Source organism: Pipra filicauda, unplaced genomic scaffold (genome assembly GCF_003945595.2).
Source record: "Pipra filicauda isolate LSUMZ 115617 unplaced genomic scaffold, ASM394559v2 scaffold187_size1440530_pilon, whole genome shotgun sequence".
Classification (NCBI taxonomy): domain Eukaryota; kingdom Metazoa; phylum Chordata; class Aves; order Passeriformes; family Pipridae; genus Pipra; species Pipra filicauda.
Genome location: NW_024104295.1, coordinates 191031 through 203637, shown reverse-complemented (window position 1 = coordinate 203637; position 12607 = coordinate 191031). Strand labels below are relative to the sequence as shown.

At 36.0% G+C, this 12607-nt stretch overlaps 1 protein-coding gene across 3 annotated transcripts in view; it reads left to right on the top strand.

Annotated features, from left to right (window-relative positions):
* Positions 1-12607, top strand: part of PIP4K2A (phosphatidylinositol-5-phosphate 4-kinase type 2 alpha) — a 107121-nt gene that overhangs the window by 54356 nt on the left and 40158 nt on the right. For all 3 annotated transcript variants that reach the window (XM_027751744.2, XM_027751742.2, XM_027751745.2), the window contains exons 2-3: positions 869-966; positions 2020-2116. In XM_027751744.2, the coding sequence (XP_027607545.1) occupies positions 869-966; positions 2020-2116 (195 nt within the window). The remainder of the gene's footprint in view (positions 1-868; positions 967-2019; positions 2117-12607) is intronic.

The following is a 12607-nucleotide window of genomic DNA, read 5'->3' as shown; positions in this document are numbered from 1 at the left end:
ATTTTACTAAAGTAAGGGTAGATTAATACATGCAATAATAAAAACATGCCTACAAACTAGGTCATGGTAAAGTTGTCTACATTTTATCACAGAGATGTGGTTAGAAGTGGATTTCAAATATATGTGAAAAATCCTAATCTGGAGAATACTGGCAATATTATTTTGAAAGCTAGAAAGAGTAGATGGTCCATATAAATATAAGAAAATAAGGAAAATGTTAGGACTTCCATGCCCATCTATTTCTAAGTAAAATCCAACTATTTAAATACTTTGTCCAACTTGAGCAATCAAAAAAATGTCTGAATACTGTGACAGAAAAACTCATCTGAGTTCTGCACTACCGTGAGAAATAAAGCTGTGCTTACTGAACCCAAAGTGTATGCATTCACATGTATGAAAAATTTCATTTTATTTTCTATAAATAGTTCAAGACACAGTCATGTAAGGCTACTGTGTAAGCTACAAGGGTAAATAGTAATTGGAAATACAGAATTTGAATTATCTTTGGAAAGCATTGTGCAACTGAAGAAACAAGAACAGTATTTTAGGATAGGAGACATTTTGCTGGCATCCTTGTTGACCTTCCGTAGAAAGTACACTCCAAGTGTGCTTTGAAGCCCTTTTTTTTTTTTTTTTTTTCTGAAACAAGTACAAATATGGAATGGTCTTTCTTCTCTTTCAAAGTATCAGTCTTGAGATTGCATTTAATCTGGAAAGAATAAAACTGCTTTTGCGTTCTTCTGTTACTTACATTCACTCCCAGGACAGACAGACAAGAAATAGTTGACTGAATAACATTTTCATAGTTCAGACATATGCAGCATCTTTGCAGAGACATCAGCAAATAAATATATTGTGTTTTCTCTAGATCAATGAACTGAGCCATGTTCAAATCCCTGTTATGTTGATGCCAGATGATTTCAAAGCATACTCAAAGATAAAGGTGGACAATCACCTTTTCAACAAGTAAGTACAAGTAACAATTTTGTGTGGAAGTGGATAGTGGCAGTGATATTTTTATGAAGTACTATGAACTCTGTTATTTTTCAGTGCATGGGACTGAAGTTTTGATGATTAAGTTAATCCTGTGATAAACATAACCATCTGTGCTGTTCTAAAAAGCAACAGCAAAGGATGCTGGGTAGAATTTTTCCTCCATATGGTTTATTATTGCCTTATGAGTATCTTAGATATTGAAGGTGATCCTTTCTTGGTGTGATTATTTATGGCTGATACAAGTTTTTATTTGGATATTTTTAAAAACATAAATTCATGCACATGTACTTTTTATTAAATGTAATATTTGAATAAGAATGAGAATCTAAAGCATATATCAAATGTGAATAGTGTTCAGCTTTTTATATTCCGTAACAGAAAGCCGTACCAATCATATAGAAGCTTCAAAAGTATTAAGGTCATTTCATGTAATATCTATGTCTTTTAAAAATAAATCCACCATAAGCAGTATGTACAGACATACAAAACTATTAATGCTTATGTGTAACCTGAATTTTATTCAAGAATATATTCTGCTTTTGTATAAGTCTAAAATTAACACTAGGATATTAACATTAGTTATGTATTGAATGAGTTAAATTTTCTCGAAGCTTTGGCACTGTCAATACATTTTGGTGTCACAGATGGTACAGTAATTATTGTGTAATCCAATCTAAGATTTCACCCTTGAAGTAAGTTTAGGGCAATGGGAAAGCATTCTTTTCTGCTTTTGAGTCCATGTTTCAAAGTTGTCAAAATATGGTTTGTGTTTATTTCATCCTTATGTTGTAGCTCCTTAGCTAATAGCTAAGTTAATAAATGTGTATACATTTATTAAACATTGTGAAGATGAAGAAAATAACACAACAAGACCCAATCTCTTTGAAAAAATAAAGCATTAGAAGAGAGATTGTAAATCTCCTTATCCCCTGCTTTCTATGAACAGAATTGAGACAGAATTCTTTAGAGATACGTGTTATAAATGCACATGGATTAAGTTGATTTGGTTTTATATTCTTTCAGAGAAAACATGCCAAGTCATTTCAAATTTAAAGAATATTGTCCAATGGTTTTCCGTAATCTGAGAGAGAGGTTTGGAATTGATGATCAAGACTTTCAGGTAAGTTCAGTCTGAAAACACTTAAACTGGTGGTACAGAGATTTTAAAGTTTAGTGATGATGCAGTTGTGAACAAGCAGGCCAGTGTGCTGAAATAAGATTTTGGGTTTTTTGTGTAAGTTGGAGGAAAACTAAGAGAAGAAGACGACTTTCTTTCTACATATTCCCCCACCTGCAGCCAGAACATTTCTGTTTTACCTCTTGGCCTGCCCTAGCTGTCTTCTGATTCCTATCCTTCTGCCGTCTTTGGTCTTCCATGTTTCCCATTAGAGTACCTCCCAGTCATAAACCATGTTATTGAATCTGCAGGGTAATACTTCTTTCAATAGAGAGAAAAAATAATGTCTGGACACTACTGACAAGATATGCTATATTCAGCTGAGTAACTTAGATAACAGTTACTTCAGTGGTCTGTCTGTGTGAGATGTGGTTTTTGAAATGACCATAGCCTTTTTTTTTCTTTTTTTCCCTTCACGCTCTTTTTGGTTAGAAAAGAGTGACCTGTGGCCTGCTGGCTTCATCATGTCTCATTTTCCTGTTGTTAAGAGGATCTGGAAACAAATCGCTTGTGTAAAGCGGATACAACAAACCAAGAAATTGCTCCAGATTTGGCAGAACTGCTCCATGCAGTCAAAGCTTCTTTCTGTCTTTGCAAAAGAAAGTCCTTGAACTCTGCTTCAGTCTGATTTCCACTTCTCGCTGACAGTTCCCTTTTCCATTAGCGGTTCCTAATGCACAGTGTTGGGTCACAGGGATAATTCCTTCTGCAGTCACACTGCAAGATGTCCTGTCCTAAAGAATACATGCCGTGCAACCCAGCACCGCTTCCTCTCATGTTGTTTTTTAAACTATTTTGATGTGAGCTGCAGTTGTATTTATAACTTGTCACTGTGATACATTGCGAGAATATTTAATAAATGGTTTTAAGTAGCTAAACCAATGGTACAAAATGCATTTGTACAATAATGCTCCCATTCTTGCTAATAGAGCAAACTGAATACTGCAGCTGAAATCTACATCTGAGTCCTTCGATGATCCTCTACCAATTTTCCCCTTTTCACTATCAAACAATGTGTTAGAAACACATAGGTGGGTTAAAACACACTTGAAGGAGTGCAGATGGAGATTAGTTTATGAATCTCAGGATACAGCCACTGTAACCTTGGTAAGATGTTTTGCCAGTCAGTGGAGAAGAGGGTTGGGTTGGTTTATTTTGGTACAGCTGTTGTGGTTATATTGTGTGATTTTTTCATTATCCTGTTTACTTTAAGAGGAAATACACTGAGACGCAGGCCAACAGTTAAAACAGTTGCATCCAGTTGCATTCCTAGTTCAGTTTTGCTGATGGACCAAGGAGGATCCTATCATTTGGGAAGTTATTTGATCCCTTTATATGAAGATTTCCTTTTTCTTGACAAAAGAAAAGGATGAGTGTCAAAGAAGGATGTGTGATTGCTCCTAAACTTAAAATTGTTGTGTCAGCTCATGCTTGCTATTTTTCAGAAGGTGGGTTTTTGGCATTACTACACAATTAAAGTTAAATTTCATTAAATATATATTAGAAGACTTAAGATGCTGTCGTTAGTTAAAACTGGCAAACTTGTCGTAATCAAAAATGTTGCATTCCACAGCACAGTGAAATGGTTCCATCTGCACTGCTGTTCTGCAACAAAAATTCCTATTCTAACTATGTTATACTGCTGTTTGGATTTACTAATGATAACAGTGATAAAACAGCATTAAGGAACTGTCATTGGACAAACTGTCCACATTTTCTGATTAAAGCCAAAAATACGTCTTCGTAGCTACATATTTTGGGTTTTTTGACAATGCAACCAAAGAACAATCCAACATAAGAAAATATAATGACATCCTGTTTTTTGATACAACAAAATTATTTATTAGTTAGAAAAAAATTTCAATGTATTTAGTATTTAAAGTATATTTAGTGAAAAACAGAAGATAGTTAATATTAATTTTAACCCAAGGGAAGACAGTGTCTGCCTATTGTTTTTTTTCCTCAGCCCAAGCAGTTTATCACTCTGAATTCTTATTCAACTGGAGTAGTCTGATTAAAAAGAAAAAATCTTATGAGCTCAAAGTATTAATGTATTTTGAACACACTTTCAAAATTAAATTATTCTTCTAAAAATACAGATAAAAAACATGTCACCCCATGTGTAAGATAAGGATTATCCCTATTAAGAGTAGAAGTTGCTTTCATTTTAATGTTACAGTCTCTGTGATTTAAGAAGGAAATCTCATTTGACAAAGGGAGATCCATGGAATATACTTTTTTTCAGATAATCTTTATCTTCAAGGAAGTTATTCCAATTAATATTGGTTAAAATGATTGTCTTATACTCAGAACAAAACATTAATTTGAAAAATTCTTTGCAGTGTTGAAGTAAGGGAAAGCTTATGGAGGAAAAATCAAGTAACTTTCTCTGGACAGTTTTTCTTATATAACAATTTTCAGGAAGGGAGTCCTAATCAATTGTGAACAATGTCATTCCCATTATTGAGCAAGATAGGATTGATTTAGATAAATAAACCCAATTACTTTGTTCATTAGTCAGACGCATCAGTTTAAATCACTAAGAACATTCATTTTAAATGTTTTTGTTTTCAGAATATTCTATAGATATCCTTGATGAGTTGTTCCAGAGGGCACATAGTCTTTCCTTATGAGTAAGCATGAAAAAAAACATAACCTGTCTCATGGAAAAAATTGGTAGTGTATGCTCTACTCATTGGGCTATGCTAATTTTAATGCTTTACATTATGTTTATCGATTTGTACAGTAATTTTTTGGACTGCTTAACACATAGACTTAGTTCATATATGGAATGGTTAATATATGGAACTTCCTCCAAGTAGTGTGACTTCAGAGTCAGAGGAATTCCTTAAGTTGTATATGGCTCATGCCTTACAGGAAACCATTTCTAGTCATGGCAATTACAATTTCTGGAATGGACTCCCTTCCTTCACATGATGAAAACCAACTCCTTTTTTTGAGATGTTTCTGGTAATCTGTCCTGCATCTGCTGTCTTTCATAGTTAGTTGGGCATCTCCAAGAGGCATTTAGTACTAAACTAGAATTAAAGTTTTGTGGAGATACATGTGTGTTGCTAATACTGAGTGGAGGGCTTTTTGTGATTCATTCCTTATTATGGAGAGCAGTGTGGAAAATATAGTATGAAGTTAGTGAAGCCTTGAATTTTATTCAAAGGTTGCCTATAGAAACTTGTTATGACAATTAAGTCTTCAATGTAGTTTAAGAAACTTTGTTCTTACGTAAAAAAAAATTTCTAAAATATTTATTGCACCAAATTAAAAACTGGTCTGGCTGTCTTTGCTTTGAAGGGGGAACACAAGAGGTGATCAGTCAGTATGAATCAAAATTTCATTTGAATGATGGAAAAACTTTAAAACCATTTTAACCACTTACAAAGACTATAAATTATCAAAGGGAAAGAAACTATTGTTTCATTTTGTGCTGTTGGATGTTACAAGTACATATGGATCTCAGATTGAAGATGATTTTTTGAAGTGTCAAAATAATTCCACAAGCCAGAGCATTAAGTAATGACAGATTTTGCCTTAATAGGGTAAATTAGGTATTTTTTGTTAGTGTTTTCTTATTTAATTGAGAAAGAATCCTTCTAACATTGATAGAAAAATACCTTAGAGCATTAACTATTTCTAATAAAAAAGAAAAAATGGATTAGAAAACAGATGTTGTAAAGTAAGTCCCTCACTAAAGCACTAAAATAATTTTTAATTTCTTTGCACCCCCTCAGCTTTAGACATTGGTTCTGTAAAGGCTTTTCTACAAAAGTCTGGATTTTTTTTACAAAATAAATGGGGTAGCTGTTGACCCATCAGTGTTTCTTATCAACTTGGTTGACATAGTTTATCTTAGAAAAGCCAAGAGTATAGTTCTGGCAGAAGAATTATAGGATTAGCTTCTGTAAACTGCAAAATTATGAGAGATTAACAGGCAAGCAGCTAGCCTGACACCCCCCAACAATCTGTAGAAAAATAGGATCTACTACTGTTACAAATGCTTCTACTGCTGTTGCTCTGGAAAGGGAAACTTATTTTACTGTACTCCAACACATCTGTTCTTGCTTAAAGTTATTGCTGAATCCTACATCTGGATTCTGCTAGGCAAAAGAGGGAGACTGGGTTCTTGCCCAATAAAGTACAATTGCTCATACCAGAGGGCACCAACATCCCAGTGTACCTAATGAGCCTTCTTCTGGGGATGGGGCAGAGCACAACCCATTTCCCTTGAAGTTTTAGTACTTGGTGTAATAGTGACAGGCTCAGATCTGACTTTTCCTGTCTGCAGGAGAAATTTGTAGAGATTCTCTGGACAGGACAAAGAATTAATAAAGAACTTTTAGCAGATGGTCTGTAAGTTCTTTTTAATTTAGAGCTGATTAATATTTCTCTAAGCATTTTTCCATGTAAAAGATCAACATCTAAAATTGAGAAGAATTGAGAATTTGATTTTGATTTGATTTGAGTCTCAATTGATAATTGAGAATTCCTGCTTTTAAGCAATTTTCCCTAATAACAAACCATGTTAACTTGGTATTTTTCACTCCTTCTGATAAGGGTGTCAATGAGATTTTTCGATATCTCTCAAGCTTTCTGTGCAAGAGGATTTGTAGTCCAGACTCTTAATATGGCATCAGGAAAGCAATGCAAATTCTAGATTAATTTTTCAGATGTCAACCTTTAATATAATTTTAAGTGTCTAAACCTCAGATCATCAAAATTCTTATCAATCTTTAAATATTTCTGCTCATTTTGCATGACTTAGCCAGTCCTAAAACATCATCTTAAGAGCTTAAAAACTGTTTTGCAATCTAAGATCATATGTTTCTTCAGACAAACAAATATTAATCAGACCTCTCTGCTTCTGCACAGAAATTCATGCTTCCATTTATTGGCGCTTGTTTTGTTAAAGAACAAACCACTTCTGGCATCAAACTACAGACAGCGAGGTCAGCAACAAATACATCAGTAACAACTATGTTAGGAGTTGGATCTTATTCCTAAAACATGACCTTTTCAATTAATTTAATAAAATGCATTAAAAATCCTGGAAGCAAGAACTGTCATGAACAGAAAATGCCTATGCTGGTCATTTTAGCATAGTAAGTCTGTCAGTGCATGAAAAATTCTTGAAAATCTCATCTGTTAGATGAGATTCCTGTAGCAGAGTATGTGGGTCCCAACTGGGCATTGACACCAAGATGTTCAGAACTGCTGACATGTTGTTTGACATGGGAATAGGCAGTAGCAGCACAAAGGTTTTGTACCAGCTACAGTATCAAGAACTTTGGGGTTTGTGGTCTTTCCAGCATGTAAAAAATGAAGTCTGCAATCTATATCTTACATTCTAGGATTATGTTCTAGGATTTAAGTAGGAGCCAAAATAGAATTTAGTGATGGTAGAACTTAACTTTAGTGTGTATGACAGCAGAAACCCTCACTTCTGGTGTCTCTTAGTTTTCCCTAGAGAAAACATTTGATTTCCCTTGCTTTTGACCATTCCTTGCCTAAACTAAGTATCATTCACAACTGGGCATTCAAACTAGAAAATAGTAATTTAGTGTGTACTGGCAACATCAAAAAAATGAGCTGGTAGGCGCTCCCTGAGTTCTTGTGGAGATAGCTATTGAAAGGGAGGCATCCAGCCAAGCTTTGCGGGGCTGAAGGGAAAAGGCTCCCAGAAAAAGAGCCCTAACTCTTTCCAAAGCAAGTGCATGCCTTAAGCTGACAGCTCCAAATCTAGATCTACAGTCTCAAAAGAATAATTTGATTTAGGAAAGAATCTCATGTTTTATTCATAAAACTCTCATTCAACAAAGTCAAGGAACCCATAACCTTTCTCCTGCAAGGATAGCTCAGAGCAAAAAAGAAAAAGTTGGTGTTTCTCCTTTCTCTGTCAAAGTCTTTCTCCTCAGTAATCACTCCCTGAATGCAATTTGCTTATAAATGTTTATAGGTGTTCAGAATGTATGTGTATCCACATCTTAACAAGGTCGGTAATGACTCACTATTTCAGATGAGTGCACCACAGGACCAGTAGTGTCCTGTTTTCATCTTTTGGAGGTCCCATGACATTCACCATAGGTCCTTTGGGAGCCGTGCTCGTGAGCTGACAAGAAATCATCGTGCAGTATTTCCGTACATCTGTCAAAGGCAGAAGGGGGATTGTATCCCTGAATGTGCTTGTAGTGTGTGTTACTGGTTAGGTATCCTTTGCATCCCGACCAAACTTCTTAAACACTTTTCAGTGTCAAAGATCAGTGTTTCCTGATCAGTGTTTCCAGATAAGAACCTGCTTAATTGCAAGAGTGCACACTGCCAGCATACAAAATAAATCCAGAAGTCTTCTCCACCCATCCCTACATGACAAACCCAGACACCTCTGGGTTTGGTGCTTCTGTTGTTACATTAAAACACTAGTGCTTTGCCTTTCTTCCTTCCAGAAGTCACTGACAAAACGCTGTCCTGAACACCATCCAAGAAGTGTGTTGCTTGTTTCAAATTACAGTGAAGAACCTTGGAGCATCTATGATGCTGTCTCTCTGATATGCTTCTTAATCAATAATCCAGGTCTAATTCATCCATATCCGTGATTCCTGAGGTCTTGTAAAAAGAAAAAAACGGATGAGGGGAGCTGCAAGCTTGTCTTGTTGGGAAGCTCTACATGGGCCAGAGAGCAGCATTGTAACTGCTGCCACAGAACAGCGAGACCGTGTGTACAGCGTTCTCTTAACAGCAATGAACAACTGCCAGGCTTTCCCACTGACCTATGATTTCAGTCATCACAGAGCATCATCTGTGCACTTGTTTTTGCCTATTTGTTCATGCAAAGCTTGCCCAGAGGCACTCTTAAATAGCCTGGGATGTGATCTGATTTGTCTTTAGGGTGCGTTGAGCTTGCGAAGCTTGTTTTAGTGTTCCACAACTTTCGGATGAGATCACAGTACCAGAAACTGTTGTTTGCCTTTGTCCAGACATCGTGAAATGGGAAAGGTTTAAATCAATGAGAAGCTGTTAAGCCAGTCAGTTTGAAAGATTGCTGTTCTTCTAAAGCTCTCCATGCTTTACCACCAGAATTTTCCTATTGCCCTTTTTCTCTTTTTTAGGAAAAGCTCTGACTCAATGACGATTTTTATTAGACTCCCTTTTTAGATTAGTTACACAAAGTATTTGTATTACATCCAACACATAGTTCGTGTGTTCAAAGTTTTTAAAATACAATCTTGTCTGCTAAAGTAGCAGTTAGAAAACAATGACATTTACGTTAGTCGTGCAAGAGATTAGAATGAGCTAATTAAATTGACCTTTAAATCTCTCCACCCTCTTGGAGACTGGGGCTAATCCTTGGCCTCCCACTGTGGAGATAAAAATTCGTGCTGTGAACATTTTAAGCAAAGTGGGCAGCGGAGGAAGAGCCTCACCAGCAGTTTGTCTTCGAAGAGGGGGGCAATACTTTGCCAGTTATAAATATAGCTTGCAATTATGGTACGAGTGGGGGGACGAGTTCTTCCTGTACTTTAGTGGCTTTGCTCCATGTGTTTTCCTCACAAAAATGGTTTCAGTTGGAAAAAATAGCTCCAAACAGCTTAACTTACTCTTAGAAACAATCAAAATCTCTCTGGAAATTAGTTTAGTTTTTTGAGATCTGGTATTGGTGCATATGACTAGCATTATGACTAATATCTTTACTGTTACTTAATTACAATGGGCTGCTATTTTTATTGACCAATGTGCAAGGTAAAAATAGACTTCCAAAGGATAAGGTATTAGGTGGCATTTTAGCTGGCTTCTAAGGACTCTTAAGGATGCCTCTTACAAAGTATTTGCCTTGATATTTTGTGTCTTGGATTTTAATATGCTAATTCTTGCAGAGCTTTATAATTAAAAAAATTAAAATTATATAAATAATAGATGATTAAATGGCAACAATCAAAATTTAATTGTCAATGAGCAGTTGACATTTGATGTAGTGAAAGATTGCAAAAAATGCAAAATCCATCCAAATGTCAAAGTGGGATAAAGACAAGGATTTTGTACAAAACCCGTTTTGATCACCTGGCATTCTGAGCCCGTCCAAATGAGATACCTTTTAATACAACCAGCTGAATACTCATATGGATGAAAAGAAGTGCGAAACTACAGAGGTGAAGGCTGTGTTCAGGGAGGTAGTAGCTCTGAGAAGGAACAAGAGGTCGAAAAGGACAAGAATTTAGCAGTAGTGTGACCTTCAGACTAGAAGGAGTAACTGCACCCTTGGGTGGATAAATTGAAAGGTATAAAAATAAGATCAGACAGAGCTCTAACTTCTTTTTGACATCTGTTTATTTTACACCTGAAGTTGATACTATATATAGTTTTGATGCTAGTCTTCTTTAAAAAAGGATGTTGAAATTTGGATATAGAAAAAATGGTGTCAAAGGAATTTAAGGACAGAGAATGTCATGTGGTTGGGAGAGACAGAGTTTGACCTGCTGCACTTGAAAAAATTAGAGTTGAGAAGTAAGCAGTATGTGAGTATCTTTGCAGAAAAAGAATACTAGGTACTTCAGGAATGACTGGAAAAGAAAATAATTCAAATTTGAAATTAGACCCATCTTTTCAGCAACACAAATTATTAAATACTAGAAAAACTATAGTGGTGAATTTTTGTCTTTTGAAGTTGGAAAAACTAAAGACTGTCTTTCCAGAATTGGTACCTTAACCAGAAGCAGATATTGGAGTTCAGTTTAGGAAGTGCTGTGTGAAATGAAATTACTACTGATGGGTAGCAGTTGCATTGGATTCTAGTTTATGAAATTTTGTCGAAGGCTCCAGAAGAAGCTCCTGTGAACTTCAAAGAATTGTGGATCAGGTCCTAAGAGCACTTGTGGAAAAAACCTTTTTCCTTATGTAATATGTATTTACTGTAGGAAATAAAACTGTGCAGATTGCTGAGTTTGGGAAAGAGTTGCTGAGTGTAGAGACTGGGTCTATACTGAAATTAAACAACCTTTCAGGTAATTTGCTAAAGAATATGCTGTTCTTGGGTGAAATTATGACATGTAATTTGTGTGCGCTGATTAACTTTTTTAATCAACAACTCTTTGGGAAGTTAAATACAAGTAAGTGGTGTAGCTTTTAGTCACTTATATTTAAAGCTATACTTCTATTATTTTATCAAAATTAATTCCATGGTATGGGACAAATTCTTTGTGGTTTGTAGCCTCTCAGCACTGAAGACCAGATGGATATTTCTAGTTGCCTGCTAGTTAGTGAGAGGTGATATTTTTTATATTAATTTGTGTAAAAGCAGTGAGGCTTGTCAGAGGGAAACTATTCGGGAAAGAGAGGGATGTATGTAAAAGAGATATTTATCTAGCAGAGGTATCTGTGAGCTTGGCATGTGAAATGTGTCTTCAGTTGTATAAGTAATTACACAAGTAATTTAGCGTAGTCTTTAAGTGACCTCATGAAAGTATTCACACTTTAAAAGTACAAAACCTTTTCTTTCTCCTGAGACCAAAAAACCAGCAGGCACAAGATTAAAACTTCACAAATGAGAAGTGAATGGGGAATTGGCAGAACATACACACTTGGAGCAAGAGACTTGCAGTGAGTTGCTAAGTGAAGTTGTTAAGTGGAACAGGGTATGCGTGGCTGACAGATGTTTTAATTGTGCCAGAGGACCAAGGCACACCGTGGCTGAGTCGAAGGCTGAGCAAATCTGAAGAGGACAGGGCACTCTGACCCTCATTTCTTTGAGTTTTGAGCTCTCTAACGCTATCACATAAGCTATCACATAAGATGATTTTTATTAACTTAATAAGACTAATGCCTCCAATGTTGTACAGCTGCCTACATGCTCTGCTGGACAATATGGAAGTGCTGTGTTGTAGCAGTAAGTGATAGTAACGGGGTTGGTAGATCATGAAACCTGTATCTCTTGGAGGGTAAGAGTCGGGCATTTATTTGTCTCTATCTGAAGGTTATCCTCTCAGTTCTGGCTTTGTGGCTCATAGATCTGTGTGAAGTGAGGAGTGGCTCATTTCCCATCTGTTCAGTTTCCACTTAGTCTTCCCCTAATTAAGAAGCAGAGCCAGAGGGAATTCAATCTGGTATTTGCCATGATGTATCTGTTTCTCCTTTCCCCCTCCCTTAACCCCATTTATATTTTCCTTTTGGAAAAGGGAGATGCTTGAGTTTCATTCTGTATTTTCTTCCTACTCCACTATAGACAACTTTCCTAAGAAGGAGGTCTTGTTACTGGGGGCGGCGATGGGTCTCCCTTAGCTGAGTGCTGGACACAAGGACACAGAGGAAAAGCCCTACACTGCTCTGTTTAGGCAGTTTCAATCAGCTTTGCTTCCAAGGAATTTGTGCGTGGATGTTTACAGTATAACTGATCTTACTTTTTGTACAAATCATCACTGAAATTTATCTGTG